Source organism: Doryrhamphus excisus, linkage group LG2, assembly GCF_037039965.1.
Source record: "Doryrhamphus excisus strain RoL-2023G ecotype Guam linkage group LG2, RoL_Dexc_Guam_v1.1, whole genome shotgun sequence".
Classification (NCBI taxonomy): Eukaryota; Metazoa; Chordata; class Actinopteri; order Syngnathiformes; family Syngnathidae; genus Doryrhamphus; species Doryrhamphus excisus.
Window position 1 is genome coordinate 5,970,109 of NC_136358.1, and position 20,168 is coordinate 5,990,276.

The window sequence follows — 20,168 nt, forward strand, 5'->3', positions numbered from 1 at the left end:
AAATGCACTGTGTGTTTTTTATGTATTTATTCCAGCTGTTTTGAACCAGTACATACAGTACAGAGCCACAGTACAATGATAATTTGGCTTTTTAAAAAGTGCTTCATCTCAAAGTGCACAAAATTCTCAGATTGTCCCAACACGGTTCCCCTTCCAAGTCTTTCTCATTATTCTAAAAATAATAACAATAGAACTATTATATTATATTCTAGTTTCAACAAAATGATGCATTGAATACATTCGTATTTGGTGGAATAAATAAAATGTGCAGGATTGGAATGATGAATTACAAATGTTGTTTTAACAATTTAACAAGCTCCGTTATGAGTTTTGCTTCTTTTTGTAACGTCTGCTCCTTAACACAACAAGAACAATGTCCCACACATCTTGAGTCAGGTTCTGGTGCTGGATGATCTCGCTGTTCCCGCTAGTAGTTGGCCACCTCAGAGGGGGGATGCTGGTTGGTGGAGCAGTGTCCCGCTCTACACAAAGGAGGATATTTTGGGTTAATGAAGTCAATTTATTTAAATACATGTATACTTTTTTTTTTAGCTCAACTATAGTAGTATCAATGAAAACTATCTTTATTACCGTAAAAAAACATTTTTTATGTCCAAAAAATGTGTATCTGTACATATTTACATATTTGTGCCTGTTCCTTCGTGCTAATTTCATCCAAAAAGCAAACTTATTTTGTTATTATACACTGCGGATCAACATTATAAGACCAACTGAAAAACTTTTAAGATTTTACACTTTGCACTAACAATTTTAAAGCGCTTACGAAAAGTTTAAGAAAGCAAAAATCTTGGCAAAAAGTGGATTCAAGGCAAAGGCAAAAAAAAAAAAAACACAGTCGGATTGTTAAACTGCATAAGCAAGGCCTTTCTCAGTGCGCTATTTCTGCTCAGATTGGACACAGTAAGACATTTTAAACATTTTTCAAAGATCCTGAAGGTTACGGAACAAAAAAGTCAAATGGTAGACCCAAGAGAATGTCAGTGACGCAGAGCCGGAGGATATGATTGGCTGTCTAGACACGGGATGATCTTTTGTTGCCGAGTACAGTCCAACATCCACCATACGTCATCTGCAAGAGAAAGGTTTTAAGCACAAAAACGTCTTCAAGCCGTCTCCTTAAATGCCACTAAATTGCCCGTTTGGAATTTGCACAAGAGCACCAAACATGGAACAAGTTTTATTCTCTATTGAGAAAAAAAATGGAACCTTGACGGTACTGATGGCTTCCAATGTTACTGGCATGACAAGGAGATCCACCTGAGATTTTTTCCACACCACGGCATTATAATCTGGGATGCTTTTTCCTTCAATGGGACAATGGAGCTCCAGGTTGTGCAGGGGTGTCCCTCATGACTTAAGTCCTTCTTCTGTGTGGTCATGACTGGCTTTTTCAACAGGACAACACTGCAAAGGACTTCTTCCTTTGGACCGACATGCATATTTTCCTCATCTAAATCCAATTGACAACATTTGGGGATGGATGGCAAGGAACATTTCTAAAAATGAGAGATGAGTGGATGCCCTCCTTGAAGCCATCTTCACCATCTGGACCAACATTCCCACTAGCCTGCCTGAAACGCTGGCATCAACCATGCTAAAACCTATTTTCTCTCCCTAAGATTAAACAGTGCAAAATGTCAATTCTTGCAGTTTTTCAGTCGGGAGTATATTATAAGAAAAGAATTTTGCTTTTCCGACACAATTAGCATGGAGGAACAGGTACAAATACGCAAATAAAAAGATTTACAGGCAAGTGGAATGCAAGATATAGTTAATGAGCAAACTGTATTACATAAGAAAAAAAAAAACTCCAAAGGAGTCAGCGCCTCTACAGCCATAAACCTCATCACACGTGACTAATTCCTGCTGTAAAAAGGTGCTGGTGGCATACGAAAAAGTGCAGTCTCAAAAGTTTTATGATTTTCATTTCCCAAAGTCCAAAACTTTTGACCCTTTTTTCCACAAATAAACAGCAAAAAAAAAAAAATGCTTGCACTGTAGAACAGAACTTAAGGAATTAAACAAAAAGATTTCACTATAAAAAATCAGTTATAGCATTAAAAAAAAAACCTAATATGACTAAAAACTGCCTTAAAAGTTTTTTTCTTTTTTTTTTATGTAAAAAGGTGCTGGTGGCATACGAAAAAGTGCAGTCTCAAAAGTTGTATGATTTTCATTTCCCAAAAGCTAAAACTTTTGACCCTTTTTTTCCACAAATAAACAGCAAAAAAAATTAAAAAATGCTTGCACTGTAGAACAGAACTTAAGGAATTAAACAAAAAGATTTCTCCATAAAAAATCGGTTATAGCATTAAAAAAAAAAAACTAATATGACTAAAAACTGCCTTGAAAGTTTTTTTCTTTTTACTTATGTAAAGAGGTGCTGGTGGCATACGAAAAAGTGCAGTCTCAAAAGTTGTATGATTTTCATTTCCCAAAAGCTAAAACTTTTGACCCTTTTTTCCACAAATAAACAGCAAAAAAAAAATTTAAAAAATGCTTGCACTGTAGAACAGAACTTAAGGAATTAAACAAAAAGATTTCACTATAGAAAATCAGTTATAGCATTAAAAAAAAAACCTAATATGACTAAAAACTGCCTTGAAAGTTTTTTTCTTTTTTTTAAATGTAAAGAGGTGCTGGTGGCATACGAAAAAGTGCAGTCTCAAAAGTTGTATGATTTTTATTTCCCAAAGGCCAAAACTTTTGACCCTTTTTTCCACAAATAAACAGCAAAAAAATTCAAAAAAATGCTTGCACTGTAGAACAGAACTTAAGGAATTAAACAAAAAGATTTCACCATAAAAAATCGGTTATAGCATTAAAAAAAAATACCTAATATGACTAAAAACTGCCTTGAAAGTTTTTTTCTTTTTTTTTATGTAAAGAGGTGCTGGTGGCATACGAAAAAGTGCAGTCTCAAAAGTTGTATGATTTTCATTTCCCAAAAGCTAAAACTTTTGACCCTTTTTTCCACAAATAAACAGCAAAAAAAAAAAAAAAAAAATGCTTGCACTGTAGAACAGAACTTAAGGAATTAAGTATAAAAAATATACTTAATTCTACTTAATATATAACTATAAAAAATCGGTTATAGCATTAAAAAACAAATTTAATATGACTAAAAACTGCCTTGAAAGTTTTTTTTTTTTTTTTTTACAATTTCCGCTAAAATATTGATTTTAATTTCTTTTAAGGGTTAGTTAATATTGTGCAGTAAAAAACAACACATAATGTGGTCTTTACCTGCAGAGTCCGGTGGAACACTCGTAGTTGTTCTGGCAGTAAGCGCCAAAAGGTTTGCTGTTCATGATCCTCCACAGCGGGCTTGTGCGGGCTATTCTCTTGCCCGTGTGTTCTGGACTCTGTACGGGACCTGAGCCCACCTAGATGACACAAACGCAAGTAAGAATATGTGCTCCTTGGTTTCATTACGGGAATCTCCAGACTGGACTCACCTGCTGGGTCAGAACCAGCAGAACCAGGCACAGAGCGACCCTGCATAAGTGACTTTCTTGCATCTGCATCTTTTGTGCTGATAGTAGACCCTGCAGGTTCTGGTCTGAAGGATTTTGTCGATACTGCACTGGGGAAGCGGTCAGGGGCCGGAGGTCGGACTCTGCTGGTGTGGAGGCTCTTATAAAGACATCCAACCATTGGAGAGAGAGAGAGAGAGAGAGAGAGAGAGAGAGAGAGAGAGAGAGAGAGAGAGAGAGAATGTGTGTGTGTGTACGTGTGAGAGCGAGCGAGAGTCACATTCCCCACCTTTGTGGCCCGAATGGGACTTTATATGTTTGCAGACACTTTCCTCCCCATGTCATGCATGCACATGTGATACCCTTTACCCTTTCCCTTTCTAATCAACCTGCAGCAACATGAGCGCTCATGGCTTTTGACCCCATGCAATCACACTGTCAAACTGACACAACCTACAAGGAACTGTGCCTTTTTTACAGCTTTAACAAACCCCAACACTCATCACATTTTGCACATAAGTGTACCCCGGGGAATCTAGTAGGCATGTTCGTCATGTCGGGACCAACGGAAATCATCAAGAAACCGATGCCTGACACACAGATCGTCGGCCATTTTGGTGTAAAGGTGTCATTTGTAATGATACATTTTCATAACTTGAACAGTACATTACGATGTGTAGGTTGATACTTTTTTTTTCCACGCTTTGAATCCAGCTAATTTATGGCTAAATGAACAACAGTTCACATGATGCTTATAGTGCAGTTTCAGGAAGTAGTGAATTAGTGGATGCTATTATCGTGTTATCTGTTATCTGTTAAGTCTTATGCAGAAATTATGATGTGACAAATCTTAAGTAAGTTTGATCAAGTGTAGAATTACTAGAATTCCTACCACCTCGTACTACGGTAAGAAAATAAAAATAAAAATAAAAATAAAAATAAAAATAAAAATAAAAATAAAAATAAAAATAAAAATAAAAATAAAAATAAAAATAAAAATAAAAATAAAATAAAAAATTCATTCATTCATTTTCTACCGCTTTTTCCTCATGAAGGTCGCGGGGGTGCTGGAGCCTATCCCAGCTGTCTTCGGACGAGAGGCGGGGTACACCCTGGACTGGTCGCCAGCCAATCACAGGGAACATATAGACAAACAACCATTCACACTCACATTCATACCTATGGACAATTTGGAGTCGCCAATTAACCTAGCATGTTTTTGGAATGTGGGAGGAAACCGGAGTACCCGGAGAAAACCCACGCATGCACGGGGAGAACATGCAAACTCCACACAGAGATGGCCGAGGGTGGAATCGAACCCTGGTCCTCCTAGCTGTGAGGTCTGCGCGCAAACCACTCGACCGCCGTACCGCCCAAGAATAAATCAATAAATCAATACAATTTTATTATACTATGAAAGCAGGAAGTGAACAAATGTAACAGTTACTGATTGTAAAAGTACCAGATGGAGGGGTAGGATTTAATAAGCTTTGCTTCTTCCTACTCCTTTTGGACATGTGGAACTGTGAACTGATTATGTGATGCACTCAATTGTAATCTGATGCATGTTCAAATGAAATAAAACCATTACCATTACCATTACCATTACTACTCTGGTTGAACTGGTTGGACTGGTTGGACTGTTTGGACTGCGGCAGCTGTTGAACTCGGATGAATCTCACATTTTCTCCTTTCTTAATTTATTTCAGACATGCATACAATGTTACATTAATGTACATCACATATACGCATATACAATTTACACGTCATTGCTACGCATGTCTGCTCGAGAGACTGACAAAGTGTGTGATGAAGGAATTATGATGTCACAGTTCTGCTGCTGCCACCCTATTGGAAGTCCCTGCCGTCTCCTGGCCTGTGCTTTTTCCTTGTTTTCCAGACATCCTTGAGCAGGCTGGAGGCAGGAGGACTGGGCACACCTGAAGCGCGTTACACTCCCGCTATTTAAGCTGACTGCTTGCAGCCGGATGCGCTGATTCCTCATTGCAGCTTTTGGGTGTAGTTTTTAAACAGATGAGCGCCATAGTCTTTAAGTTTCTGTGTTTTTGTTTTGAACCAGAACTCCTCCATTATTGGCTCACATGGACCTTTAGCACAAATAACTTTGCTGCATATTTTAACATGATGTCACAATATCTTCTGCACGTCCAGTCCAAAAGTTCTTCAGCAGGACAGGACAGCGTTCCCTCACCGCAAACGGGTTTAAAAACTAATTCCACGTGTAATGTCTGTCACCCTGTGAGGTACCAAAAACCCTCCAAAAACCTCAAACCACTGCATTATTCATTGTGTCTTGTGTAACATTAATTCCTTGTTGTGTAACCCTTGTCGCACTAACCTAGTTGAAGTGAGGAGGCCACAAAGTAAACACTGTATCCTACAAAATTAAAAGCTTGACGGAGAACTGAGTTTTTTTTGGCTGCACATCTTGGGACACATGAGAGTCCTGGTGCCATGAGGTCATTGTCTCTTAGATGACCTTTGAGATTTGATTATGCTAAAGTAAGCAACAGTGGACTAGAACTGCAGGTCCAAATGACAAAATTCCTTCATGACTCATGATAAAATGATAGGACTTAATTTGAATAACAACTGAAGCAGACAGCCTGATGAGCCGTGACTAAGACTTCGACTAAGTCATAACTAACAATGGAAGTACTCTAAAGGGGTAACTGGGCATGTTGCGCTGTATTAAATATGAAATCGATAGAAAATAAAGCAACGCAGTGACAGCCTCATGTTGTACGAGGCGTTTAGTCAAGTCGTGATCCAGGCATCGTGCCAGTTAAATGGTTCAACTTCTGATCAAGGTTGCGATTGCGGACCTGATCTGACCAGCTGGCAGTCCTCAGAACACCTCTACCCAGAAGTCGGAATGTGGCGACGCTTCACCTCTGGCAGACATAAAGTACTTTTTACATTTCATCATATCTTGACTGGAATTCTGTGACTGGAATTCTCTTCCACTCCTGCATGATGACATCATTGGTGGAGCTGGGAGACCATAATCATCAAGACGTACAATGTCTAAATGATCTTATTTATGTCTAACATGTTTTATTTTGGGGCGGCACGGTGGACGAGTGGTTAGCGCGCAGACCTCACAGCTAGGAGACCAGGGTTCAATTCCACCCTCGGCCATCTCTGTGTGGAGTTTGCATGTTCTCCCCGTGCATGCGTGGGTTTTCTCCGGGTACTCAGGTTTCCTCCCACATTCCAAAAACATGCTAGGTTAATTGGCGACTCCAAATTGTCCATAGGTATGAAAGTGAGTGTGAATGGTTGTTTGTCTATATGTGCCCTGTGATTGGCTGGCGACCCTCGTGAGGATAAGCGGTAGAAAATGAATGAATGTTTTATTTTGGCTGCACGATATGTGGCTAGCATGTCGACTCCAAATTGTCCATAGGTACAAATGATGATTTTTATATGTGCCCTGTGATTGGCTGGTGACCGGTCCGATGTGTGCCCCGCCTCTCGCCCGAAGGTGGCTGGGATGGGCTCCTGCATACTCGTGACCCTAACGAGAATAAGCGGTAGAATATGGATGGATTTACAAGTGTAAACATGACTATAGGGTTGTTATTTCATGTCTACAGAGCTCTAAAAAGCGTATTTAGAAGGTCATAAACAGGTTTTCTATGCTCTAACTATGAAAAGATTTATTAATATTGAATATTACTTCATGGAAATGTACTCCAATTAGCCTATTAACCAGGATAAACGAGGGGCGACTACTACTACGACCAAGCTATCACCTTCAGTTTCCTCAGCAAGGCACTTGTCATCTTGAAGGTGAGTTTGGATTTCTTATCATGCTTAGTTGGCTTAGTTGCTGCTTCTGCTTGACTGTAGGGAAGTCAATTTTGCTACTAATAATGAGTGTACACTGACTACTCTAAAGTACATCCATGGCTACTTTTTATAGGATTGTCCCTTGACATGATATAATAAAAATCCTTGCTGAAATGTGATTTTTAATTGTTCCTTATATTTATAAACAGAGTGTAAAAGTGTGCTACATCACGCTGAGAGCTGGTTCAAATGTAGTGACTGCATGATTGAAGGTCAGTGCCACATGAGAAGGTCAGAATATTAGAACCAGGTCACTGTATGATGCAGTGTGGTTCTGCAACCACCATGCCAAATACATTTTCAATGAATACCGCAAACTCAGACTTTTTCATGCAAATCTCATATCGGATCTCACAATAATTTTGCCATAATGTGTCATTTTCTGACTTTTATGAAGTTCATCATACAATTATATTGCAGCTTATCTCCAAAGGCTGTGTGTGCGAGTGCGCGTACATGTGTGTCAGCCCACATAGATATCTGTGTGGAGTGTGTATAAACAACTCAGTGACCCACTGACCTGTTAAATGATTCCTTCAATGACTGCTGGTTGATTTTTTAAAGCCGGAAGTTGTTCATGTTATTGATTGGTGAAGTTTTGGACTCATTAATTAGGTAACAATTTTGTTCTGCCCTTTTCACAAGTTAAAATATGTTTAATAGCAGGAGCCCCATTTAAAAGAAATGGAGCCGGTGACATAGATGGGTGAATATACAAATTTGAAGAAAAAAAATTAACACATAGGTCAAAATCGTATTTACTTAAATGGGAATATTAAAGAAATGGACGAGTACAATTAAATAAATTCCAATATAGTGCAAAAAGCTGAAAAGGTTTATAGAGGAATACTGCCCGGACAAAAAAAAAGGGCTCTTGGCAACAGGGACAACAAATCTACTGAACTACTGAAATCAAATTGAGATGCAAGAGCGGCCTCTGCTGGACTGGCTGTGTGAGTGCACCGGGTCATGTCATGACATTTAATTTTTCATTCATTCATTTTCTACCGCTTATCCTCACGAGGCTCACGGGGGATGTTGGAGCCTATCGCCAGCCAATCACAGGGCACATATAGACAAACAACCATTCACACTCACATTCATACCTATGGACAATTAGGAGTCGCCTATTAACCTAGCATGTTTTTGGAATGTGGGAGGAAACCGGAGTACCCGGAGAAAACCCACACATGCACAGGGAGAACATGCAAATGCCACACAGAGATAGCCGATGGTGGAATTGAACTTGAGTCTCCAAGCTGTGAGGCCTGCACACTAACCACTCGTCCACCGCCTGGCAGCCCGTCATTTCATTTTGATTCTGAATATTTTGGATTTTTTTTTTCATTCTATGATTTATTACAGTGGTACATCATTTTTTTCCTAAATGTTTAGAGAAAAACCTGGACATTGTGGAGACATTTTCTTTGAATTTGCAACCCATTTCTTTACAAGCATTTTAGTCAGGACCGCGTGGTGAGCGAATGGTTAGCTTTTCAGGAGATCTCGGGTTCAAATCTCTGTGTTCCTGGTGCATTTCCAAAATATGCCTGTTCAATCAATTGAAGGCTGTTTGGTTGTCTATAGGGTCCTACAGGTTTACGTGGCTGTACAGCGAGTGCGTCCTGTGCATCAAGAAACATGAAACAAGAGGTTAGGCTTTAGAAAACATGCAAATTTATTTTATTATTCATTTTCACTCGTAATAAAAAATTGCATTCTTTTCACAATACATGAACACTGTTTGAACACCCCCGCCTTTTGCTATATAAATACTGTACTTAGAAAGTGAAAGGGAAAACTACAACACATCACAAAGGCTGTGTGTGCGTGTTTAATACATCCGACACATTAAAATCATGTATGAAAGTGTCATCCCTCTGCATGTGTGGCCAAGAAGTGTGTTTTAGTATCAAAACACAAACACACTTCCAGCAGAGTTCTTCAGCCTTAACATGATGCAAAAGATTGTTAAAAACACGGCTGAAGAAAAGAACACGGCACAAGAGAGATGAGGATGGTTGCATTGGATGAGGTTTTTTTTAGTACGCTACAAATATTTATTCAGTTGAAATGGTCCAAATGCAAAGTGATGGCGACGCAACTCAGTAGTCCAAAGACCATCAAGGGCCTCGATTTAAAGTGCTTTAACTTTGAAAGGGCACAACTTCTGATCTAACGGCACGTGCATGACTCAGCCACCATGTCCTCCAGCTCCTTATACTCCACCTTCTTCTTGTGCACCACCAACACGCTCATGGGCATGTACTTGTAAGGCACACAGGAGGGCGGCGGCACATCGCCCACCCCGAGCTCATTGATGATCATTTGGATGATGGCGTGGTTGGGCGAGTGGTAGCCGTAGGGGAGCACGCGGGGGCAGTCGCCCTGGCAGAAGCGGGGGTTATATACGGGTGGCGCGATGTAATGTCCCCAGCCCAGCTCGTCAAATGACAAGCGGAAGGAGTGCAGCTTACAGCGGTTCTTGGTTGTGCTCGTTTTGCGTTTGTAGTTTGGGATGTCGGAGATGATCGAAGCGGCAGTGGATGTGGTGAGAAGATCCAGGGAGGGGTCTTTGCTTTCTGAGGAGCGGCGGTGGCGGACATAGGGGTGCCACCGGCCTAATCGTCTCATGAGTTCTCCCCGTTTGTCACCGAACAACTGCCCCATCCAGTCTTTCCTGTCACGCTCCTCTTCCAGGTACAAAAGCAACGAAGGGGCTTCCACGTGGGGCTCGCTTCGCCATTTCCCCACCCCAAGGAAGCGAGTCCACCACCAGGATAGACCACGGTTCTCGTCCGTGTCCCCGTGCTCTGTGCACCAGTACTGCGCCGTGAGGCTCAAGTGTCCGCCACCACTTTCCTCGCCTCGGAGGATGTGAGCAGTGATGTCTGTCTCTGTCCACTGCTGGTGAGGCTCCATGGTGACCAGGCTCTCCTTGCCCAGTGAAGTGATCTGGGCTCTGCATCGAGGTGCGACCCCCGCCCGAGCTGAGCTTGGAGACTCGGCGGACAAAGAAGGGGAAGACCAAGAGCGCAGGTGGACGAAGGACGCTCTGATCAGCTGCTCCGAAGGAAGGGTGTCGAGGTGATACTGAACTGTGAAGGTGTAGTGGTGGTCTGCGGAACAGGGATCACAGACTACTTAATGTGATTTGTGATCCGGATTAAAGCTAGTTTGACTCTTTATGTATACACATTTGATCATGATTTGACTAGTTTAGCTAAAATCCAGAAAGTATGTGATTTCATGACTGTTCCGTGGATGTTTTTGGTTAGAAGTCTCTCACCTGTGGACGCCAGCAGGTAGTGCACCGAAGACGTGGAAGGTCTGATCAGTCGCACGGTGTTGGAACCGAACTTCCGGTGTTGTTTAGGTCTGCCGTCCGGTCTAGCCGCGCTACGGTACAAACTCAGCATGAACTGCAGGCTCTGGTCGGCCTTCTGCTCGTTGGTCAGAGGCCGGTGGTGCGCGCCTCGGGGGGACATTTTGGACCCACCGACCATGATCCCGCAGAGCGGGGCTACGAGGAGGGACAGGACGAAGACGGGCAGAAAACCGTGCAGGCCGCGCATGTTTGGCAGGAGAAGCTTCGGGCCGCTACCAAGCTCCACCGAGGAGGCGACAAACGGCGACCATCGCCGGCGAGGCCGTGCTGGGGCGCGACTCACAGCAGGCTCTCCGGATCACAAACCATCATGGACTCAGCAGCTTGTTACCGGACCAGGGTGACCTCAATTAACTTCTCTGGCGCTTGGGAGCCGCCCATTAGAAGTCAGTTAAGTCATGTGACCTGGGCGTAAAAATTGTCTTTTAAGGAACAATGACCCCAAAAATCTCATACACACCGTTGTTTGCCCAGGATCAAGCAGTTATCATTTTCAAATGTAATATAGTTATCATACAACAATAGAATGAAAGTTATTTGTATATCAATCAACCATCAATCACGGACACGGTGTAAAAAAAGTGGGTGGGGCCAAAAGTGAACCCGGAAGCTTTTACCTTGGCTCGATGACAACATAACCACAAGGGGTAATATATTTGGCCTCATATACGTTTATTACGTGTACAAGAACACACACACACAAAACATATTTAAAAGTGTATATTTTGTCAAGTGCAGAACAGTTGATTTTTCCTGAAATTGTGTCATAATTGGTATCACCCTTATGAACCCTCCCGCTTTGTTTTCCAATTGGGCAACCTATTGGCGGTGCTTTGCATAAAACTAGCTCACTATTCAACTGGTGGGAGTGGCTAAAAGTTGGACTCACAAAAAGTTTATTACATGTGGCTTCAACGTAGCGTAATTCTTAAAACACACACAATAAACACATTTCAAGGCGTAGATTTTGTCAATTGCTCAACAGTTCGAACTGCTGTCGCACTATTCATTTGTTTTCTCATTGGGTAAGACAAACAAATCGTTTCTGGCATTGGCGGAATGTTGTGTCAATCACGCCCACTGTTGGACATTGGGCGGGGCAAAGAGTTAAGCCAAACTTTTTTTGAGCAGGTCAAGCTACCCAACACCAAACCGGAAGCTTATACTTAAGTTAGATATTATAGAAACAAACAACACATTTTGCAGCTTATAACACATTAATATTAAGTACTGTAATACTAAAGAACAACAAGATAAGATTACACCAACAAAGAACACATTTAAAGGTGTCGATACTGTTAACAGTGGACAGTTGACCGGAAGTTGTGGCTGTTCGCTTCCATCACTTGACACAAAACTTTTCCCTCCCCCTCTTGGGTCTCTCACTCATGACCGCCTTCCTCCATCCATCCGTCCGTCCATCTATTGTGGACTCGGCGCCGATGGGTAAACGGGTCCCGCTAGCTCGCCACGCCGAAGAAGAATGGAGACGGTGGAGCAGCTCGTCTCCTTCCACCACATTCAGGTGCAGCTGAGCGGGGGAGCACCGTGGGGCTTCACGCTCAAGGGGGGCTTGGAGCACGGAGAGCCGCTCATCATCACCAAAGTAAGTCAATAATCGATACGATCAATAACACGAGCAGCGAACTCCTCTGTTTGGATGTTTTTCGGGTGATGTCTGTTTCTGATTGGCAACGTAGTACGAGAGTTGATAATATGAGATTCATCTTTAAAACATTTTTGAAACATCCTCTTGTGAAGAAATGCTAATCTTTTGATCCCACATTGATATTAACCTAATGTCTTTTTTAATATATATTTTGTCCACAAGATGGCACTACTTTTTCTCATTCAAAGCATGCAGCATGAGTTCCTACTGCTTTCTTCTCAAGTGTGCCTATTCTACTCTTGGAATACTACATATTTTGAATGGATATGTGTTTTTACTTCATCCATTTCATGTATACATTGCATTCCGCTATTGTCGCCAACCTATTTGTCAAACAACTCATCAAGTACTTGTCCACCATGTTCTTCTTCTTACTAAAAAGTAAGCCTGCTGAAGTTGATGTTGACATACACTTAAAGCCCAAGCCAGTCTACATGCAAAAATAACAAGAAACGCATGGAGGGCTCGCATGTGATGTACGCTTATGTTTTTTTTCAGGTTGCAAAACAAACCTATATACCTTGTTTGTCTTCATGTGTCATCTGTTGGGCCAACGTGTGTCTTTCGTATGTTTTGCTGGTGTCATGTTTTTGTATGTTACACTTGTGGAGTCCTTTTGTTGGTGTGACAGCACTTTATACACCAATACACACTTATCTCTCTAACGAGTAGGAAAACGCCACTGCCCCCTAGAGTCTAATTCTTGAATCCCACCCATCCATTTTCTATGCTGCTTATCCTCACTAGGGTTTAAGGGGTATGCTGGAGCCTATCCCAGCTGACTTCAGATGAGAGGCGGTGTACATCCTAGGCTGGTCACCAGCCAATCACAGACAAACAGTAATTCACACTCGCATTCATTAATTTCGACATAAGCAGGTTTCATTGTGTTCTTATTGGATATTTATGCATATTTCAGGCTGCATTTGTTTTTTAAAGATTGGAAACAACTGTGAATTATGGCGGTTTCACAGTATTTTCTGTGGAGGTGGCTTTTTTTGTATTAAGGGTAAAATGTGCAAGTGAATTTTAAGGATCTTTTATGGTGTTTGTTGGATTTGCAAGATTTAAGTCGATACTTGATGGGGTGCTTTAGTGTGGGCAATGCTTTTTGGCATGTTAAGTGTCATTGTATTGAAATGTAATTACATCGCACGTTAATCAAATCCTTCTGAAGAAGGCAGTAAAGGGGGAGGAGGTTGATTTTATCATGTGCTGTATCGAGGCAGAAGTGGGTCTTATTTTCATACTGTTTGAAATAAGTGTAATTATTGCTGTGTGTTCTTTCTGGGGTGGCCTGCTTTTTCTGCCTATGTGTAAAAATGCTATACACACTATCCTCCTCTTGCTCACTCTATGGTGAAAAAGTTGGCGGGTGCATACCTCCATTCACCAGGCCACCATGGCGGCAGCGCAGTGGAAAAGCATGGCTCATTCATCTGCAAACACAGCCGCTGGGAAAATGTGACTGGAGGAGGAGACGATAAAAATCAAGCTTTTTTTTGTGCCCGCTGGCTATGTAAAGCTCACACACACACAATGAAGCAGCTCATGGTGCTGAGTGCTGGCGTGCTTAATGATTAAGTGTTGACTCCTTGAAGGCAAGAAAGTGTGAGGTGTTCTGGGTTTTGTGAGCTTTCACAAACACATAACAAACATGGTTAGACCGCCCTTACTGATGCCGATGACCATTGTCGTTCTGCAGCTGGAGGCACGTGCACATGTTGAAATCTTGCTAGATTTCAGGACCACAATGTGCGTGCGTCCGGCCGGCCCCTTTGAGGGTGCATGCACTCCTCAAGGGGGAAGGGTAGCCTCCTTGCTCCGAGACAGAAGAGCGATACGAACCATTTGGTCAACATTCCACCAGGAGCATAACAAATTACTCCTTCAAAGTGTGTGTGTGTGTGTGTGTGTTCATATACTGTCTTATGACATGTATGGCGCCCAAATGGAGTGTGTTAAAATGCTAGCATGAATGTAATGCAGATACTGTATGTTCAAAATTTTATAATCATTAGACAAATGGTTAAATAATTATTGAGTGTCCATGCAAAGATGTTGTGCTTGTTTTTCTATGGAAAAATCGGTCCACTAACGGAAAACTCTTATTTTGCGTACACGATTGGACAGTATGTGGTGAAGAAGCGCTTTTATTTTGTAGGCCGGAAGTGTGTTATGTGTATTGAGAAGGTCTTTTGGGAGCAAGAATAAAAATCTCCTGCTTATTCCACTCAGAGCTTGCACAACATCAGCGGGCATTGTTAAACGCTCTTTTAAAAATATATACACACACACACGGCCGCACTAGCATGCTCCACTAAACTGAGCTAACCCTGCTAGCTTCCATTCAAGGGAGGAGTTTTGAAGTTTTTTGCCAACCAGTTGACAGTGAGTTTTGTAATGTGAGACTGGCGGCAAAAAGACAGGTAGCAGAACTGGAGGTAGCAGAGATGAGGATGCTGAGGTTCTCATCGGGAGTGACCAGGATGGATAGGATCAGGAAGGAGTACATCAGAGGGACATTACATGTTAGAGGCTTTGGAGATAAAGTCATAGAGGCCAGACTGAGATGGTTCTGACATGTCCAGAGGAGAGATATGTATTGGTATATATTATATATACATAGTATATAATATATCGGTAGAAGGATGCTGCGTTTAGAACTGCCAGGTAGGATGCGTAGAGGAAGACCAAAGAGGAGTTTTATGGATGTAGTGAAGGAGGACATGAGGGTAGTTAGTGTGAGAGAAACAGATGCAGAAGACAAGGTTGGATGGAGGCGATTGGTTTGCTGTGGCGACCCCTGAAGGGAAAAGCCCAAAGAGAAAGAAGAAGAAATAGATAAATATAATAATACATTTTATTTTTATTTTATTTTTTTTATTTTTGTATAGCGCTTTTCAAGATACTCAAAGACACTTTACAAAAGAATGAAGTTGAATAGAACAAGTAAAGACACACCAAAATACAACATTCATTGGTTAATACACAGTTAAATATAATAATATAATAATATATAATAATATATATAATAATATAGACTCACTATCGACCAGTATGAGCCAGGAATTTGTTTACCAGAGTGGCTGTGCACCACAAATCTGTACAGTAGCACTCAATAACGTAATCAAATATTACCTTTATGCATTCTCACATAGTGTGAGCATTTGGGATGAAAAATACAGTATAATCATCTATCAGTGCAGAGTGGGAGACAGTTAGATGATGCATTCAAGGACAGCATGCTTGGGGAAATGATGCGCTCTTTTGAAAATACTGTAAGAATGGTGATTTTATAGAAGTGGGTTATTTATTTTATAATGTAAGAGTAATGTCTAATGTCTGTATCGTATAGATTTGGTCTATTTTTTAAATATATTGTTTTTTTTCGTAACCTGTGTATCTAGATGCATATTGAATCGACACAAGCGTGTGTAGCGTGTGTAGCGTGTGTAGTGTGGCGTGTGTAGTATATAAGCATTTTGAAAGTCATCATCACTGCATTGCCCTCAACAGATCAACAAAAGTGAGGGTTACGTAGATGTTGTTTTATCATTACAGTTAATAATAATTAATAATGTGCTTTTACTGTCATGAGAACATGCAAACTCCATACAAGAGATGGCCAAACATAACCCAGAGCTCCCTGATCTTCTGACTGTGTGGCCAACATGCTAACTGCTAACCACCATGTGGTTCAATATAATGATAACTATAATATAAAAATAAATAGCCATAAATAAACCACCGTAAATAACTTTTGCTGCAGTTTTTTTTAAATAGCTGCTGCCAATTCAGGCATTTTAAGCTGCAACAATCACAAAAAAAAAGCCTAAAAAATCCTGGAGGGACTGCTTTATGTCCACACTGCTGACAGAAATCCCCGCATTTTACCAAAGAATGTTTGGACATGTGGTGGAAGGTGGGCAACCCGTTGCCACCCCGTGCGTGTGTGTATGTGAGAGAGATTTGGAGTCTCAACATTCCAGTAGAGGTAGTCTCCAGTAAGAGTTTGTTCACAGTGGGGGGTAGATGAGGATGCCATCAGATAGAGATCCGATTGTCCACTGTGTGTGTGTGTGTGTGTGTGCGTTACTGTCCTGACTAAGCAAAAACATATGTTGTAGTGATGAGCCACGGAACAAATGTTCATGCTGCAAACAAAGAAGCACGGAATATTTTTGGTGTGTGTGAGAGACAATATTCCCAAACTATCTCAATAGCTGCATCCTGGCTGGAATGGTTTGTTTTGTGGGTGTTGTGCTTACGGTGCCATTATATTCAATTCTGTGTGTCCAGACGCTGCCTGGAAGAAAGTGCCTCAAGCTGCACAGATTACAGATAGAGACATTCCAACCACGCCCGCACACACACACACACATACTACGAGAGGTCAGAAGTGCTCCCTAATAACCATACTAAAGGCAATAGGTGTCCAAACAAACGCCTGACAAAAATGAACAAAATGTGGCTAAAAGTTAATGTTATTGAAGCATAGTGATCTTTCATGGTATCCTGATCATAGATGCTGTGAGGTGGTGGAGGTAAAAAAAAATTTTTTTAAACATTTTTATTGAAGCCCGACCATGGCCACTGTAACCAGCATGTTTCTGTTTCATGTTTGCACTCTATTGTCACTTTCAGTGAAACACACACACTCACACACACACACACACACACACACATTCCTGGTTACTGTGCGGCGCACACTTGTGGCCAAGTGTGGCAAGGCGACGTGAGTTTGAGGTCGAAATTACACAAAACTCTCTTTGTGTGCTCTTATTTTGTCCTGTCGTCACTCCGCTGCCCTTGGTGGAACAGACCCCCATGCCCCCCCGCTCCTGCCCCTTGGTCTACTACAGTCATGGGAGATACTTTTGGGAATTGTATAGTATTTTCCAACATTTTGAAATAAGTGTCAGACGTCTGTTGCTTGAATGCTAATGAGCTGTGTTTTTTCACAAGTGTGTCTCCAAGAAGCACGATTATGCCATTTTTGATAATGGTAATTTTTTTTTATTTTATTTGCACATGCATCAAGTTAGAAAGGAATAATAATTCACTTCACAGATATATTGACGTGGGAAATATTGATATATTGACACGTGCATGCTTGTTTGTTTCCCTCCTCTCTTTTCTACCAAACAGACTGGATGACAAGTGTGCATCTGTCTCATTTCCTGGTCGTGTTGGTTCTATAGCAGAATGAACGGAGTGAATGAACCCTGATGTCAGTTTTTCAGTCTCTTTGTCCCAGTGGGGCGCTGGGACTTGATGTCATAATAACCCATGAGCGCCTCATCTCTGGAAGGTGGAGCAAACCAATGAGAGAGATGATGGATTTTTCTCACGTTTTTTTTGTTTCCTTTGGGTTTTTCCTGATTAAGGAGTCACCAAAGCTGATTTTTATTTATTTATATTTTGCTTGAGCCCTTTATATTCCGGCTGCCTTTCCTGACGAATACCGATGATGCTAACGAGTGGAGATTCGAAGCCAAGGTGTCCACTCCAAGGTCCACAATGCTAACCACTACACCACGACGGGCTCGATTTTTCTCACGTTTGGTGCTCATAAACAAACTCCAGGGACGCACATTACTGTTAGAAAGTCATTAAAGTCAATTTTACATAATAGGGGACTTTCTCTGGGTTGAAAGTGGCTGTTTATTCACCGAAACGTTTTAGTGGTTTTGGTTTCCTGAAACCTGATTAAAAGTGCAGAATGTCGAAATGCTGTGGGACTTCCTGTCTTTTTCGTGGTTGGAATTAATTTAGCTCTTAGCACTGATGTGGGATAAGAAAGTCCAAGATTGTCGATTTTAGGGGGAAAACTCTGGTCTGGCAGGCGGCGCAAGGTTTTAGTGCACATTAAGTTAATGTGTCACCATGTACACACACACACAGACACACAGTCTTTCATTTATGACATTGATGGATCTATCTGGTTCCACACCACTCCAGCCAGACTGAGGACCTTTTGACCTTTGCCATTGTCGGAATTGGTCACCAGATCTAACATCAAGCGCCCCTGTGCATGTGTGCAAAAGTATTGGAACAAATTCCACCTACAGCATGCTGATAATGTCTCATAAAAGTAATTTGTTTTGTCTACTGCTCTGTGTGTTATCCTTATACGTGGTTTCAGGGTTTTTCTGCACTTCTGACACGTTTTAATTTCGCATTAATTATTTAGTCTCATCCAGAGAATGAAGCTAACAAAAATATACTGTACACATAACGAGACCTGCAGTGGAGTGGACTTACCACATTAAAAATAATTACTGAAGTGGCCCCGCAACTAAAACAAGCAAAAGAACCACACATGCTTGAATGAGGGTTTTACATTTCTCAAAGTTTGTCAAAGTGGACAAAGTGAAGAATCAGCAGTGCAACTTATGGTGCTGGCCGTGTCAAGACCACGGGCCTTAGAGACTGTTCCAGGAGAGCAGATCCACAGGATTGTGGATCCTTGGAACCAGACGTTGCTTTTACATATGTAGCTGCTGCTTGGCCTGTGAGCGTGGGAGCTTTTTCTTTTTCCATCTTGGGTTGCTCCCCTCCCTCTTCTACCCGCCCTGATAAAGAAGCCCTTGTGTGAGCGTGGGTGTTAGGAAGGGAGGAGAACCTCACACGGATCCAAGTGGAGGGCAGAGGTCCATGCCAGAAAGTGACTGGAGAAGCATGCAGATGTTTCCCTCTTTCTTCAATCAGGAGCATTCAGCTGAAGACAGAGAATCATCTCTAAAATGTACTCTGGCATGGAAGACCTGCATGTAATACATATACAGTGGAACCTCGTCTTTAATCAGTTCCAAAAGGTCTAAACCAAAAACTGAATCAGTTTTAAGAAATGATGTAAATCCAATTAATTTGTTCAAGACACCCAAAAATATTAACACAAAACACATATTACAGAGAATAATTACAGTTTTACATGCAGGAAGCAGTGCGGCATGGTGGTGTAGACCTCACAGCTAGGATACCAGGGTTCAATTCCATCCTCGGCCATCTCTGTGTGGAGTTTGCATGTTGCATGTTCTCCGGTTTCCTTCCACATTCCAAAAACATGCTAGGTTAATTGGCAACTCCAAATTGTCCATAGGACCAGTCCAGGGTGTACCCCGCCTCACGTCCGAAGACAGCTGGGATAGGCTCCAGCACCCCCGCGACCCTTGTGAGGAAAAGCGGTAGAAAATGAATGAATGAATGCAGGAAGCAATACAAAATATTTCAGTGATTAATGAACTGGATCAATCAATCACAACACATGCTTCTGTCAGTATCAGTATTTTTTTCCGGATGCGGAACGTTTGTAAGAAAGTAGAATTGATCTCAGAACTGCTTTTTTGGAGAGTGGGTCAAACACAAATGACTCAGACACAGGATCCAGTGAAATGGGAGAACCTGGCTTCCACCTTCAACCTATTCTGATGCTTAATCCCAAAGACTCAATCGGGATTCCAGAGTGGCGTTCGGGAGCAGAAGGCCAGTTGCACAAAAAGAATGGAGCATGAGGCTGGTGTGCAGTGGGGGGTCCGAGTAGTCTACAGGCGTCTTTGTCCTACGGGGATGCGGCCACATAGAGCCATGCTGGATGGTGTCAGCTCGATGGCTCTTTTTAGTGCATAGTTGGAACGCTGTAGGTGAATGTTGCTACTGTGAATGAGCCACGAGTTGCTTACTAGCTTGTTTCTGTCAAACCTCTGATGGACCGTAAAAACTTTGTTTACCAAAT

General features: G+C 41.7%; 3 protein-coding genes across 3 annotated transcripts in view; 1 reads left to right on the forward strand and 2 right to left on the reverse strand.

Moving 5' to 3' along the window:
- Window positions 1-3,649, reverse strand: leap2 (liver-expressed antimicrobial peptide 2). Its single transcript, XM_058066981.2, has 3 exons — window positions 3,480-3,649; window positions 3,268-3,407; window positions 1-482 (listed from the first exon to the last, which is right to left on the reverse strand). Exons 1-3 carry the CDS (start codon window positions 3,546-3,548, stop codon window positions 428-430), a joined length of 264 nt encoding a protein of 87 aa, XP_057922964.1. The 5' UTR covers window positions 3,549-3,649; the 3' UTR covers window positions 1-427.
- Window positions 3,650-9,033: 5,384 nt separating this feature from the next.
- Window positions 9,034-11,149, reverse strand: bmp15 (bone morphogenetic protein 15). Its single transcript, XM_058068283.2, has 2 exons — window positions 10,663-11,149; window positions 9,034-10,492 (listed from the first exon to the last, which is right to left on the reverse strand). Exons 1-2 carry the CDS (start codon window positions 10,946-10,948, stop codon window positions 9,549-9,551), a joined length of 1,230 nt encoding a protein of 409 aa, XP_057924266.2. The 5' UTR covers window positions 10,949-11,149; the 3' UTR covers window positions 9,034-9,548.
- A 905-nt stretch (window positions 11,150-12,054) lies between these two features.
- The window catches only part of shroom4 (shroom family member 4), a 29,289-nt gene continuing 21,175 nt past the window's right edge, over window positions 12,055-20,168 (forward strand). Inside the window, exon 1 of the mRNA XM_058068282.2 lies at window positions 12,055-12,367. Coding sequence (XP_057924265.2) covers window positions 12,245-12,367 — 123 coding nt within the window. The 5' untranslated portion in view covers window positions 12,055-12,244. The remainder of the gene's footprint in view (window positions 12,368-20,168) is intronic.

Excerpts from the sequence above, each read along its gene's own strand:
- bmp15 (XM_058068283.2), bottom strand. The coding sequence starts at position 10,948 with ATGCGCGGCCTGCACGGTTTTCTGCCCGTCTTCGTCCTGTCCCTCCTC. Across the intron at positions 10,493-10,662 it reads CTACCTGCTGGCGTCCACAG|ACCACCACTACACCTTCACA; the intron begins GTGAGAGACTTC and ends CCTGTTCCGCAG.
- leap2 (XM_058066981.2), bottom strand. The coding sequence starts at position 3,548 with ATGCAGATGCAAGAAAGTCACTTATGCAGGGTCGCTCTGTGCCTGGTT. Across the intron at positions 3,408-3,479 it reads TGCTGGTTCTGACCCAGCAG|GTGGGCTCAGGTCCCGTACA; the intron begins GTGAGTCCAGTC and ends TGTGTCATCTAG. Across the intron at positions 483-3,267 it reads TGTTCCACCGGACTCTGCAG|AGCGGGACACTGCTCCACCA; the intron begins GTAAAGACCACA and ends TCCTTTGTGTAG.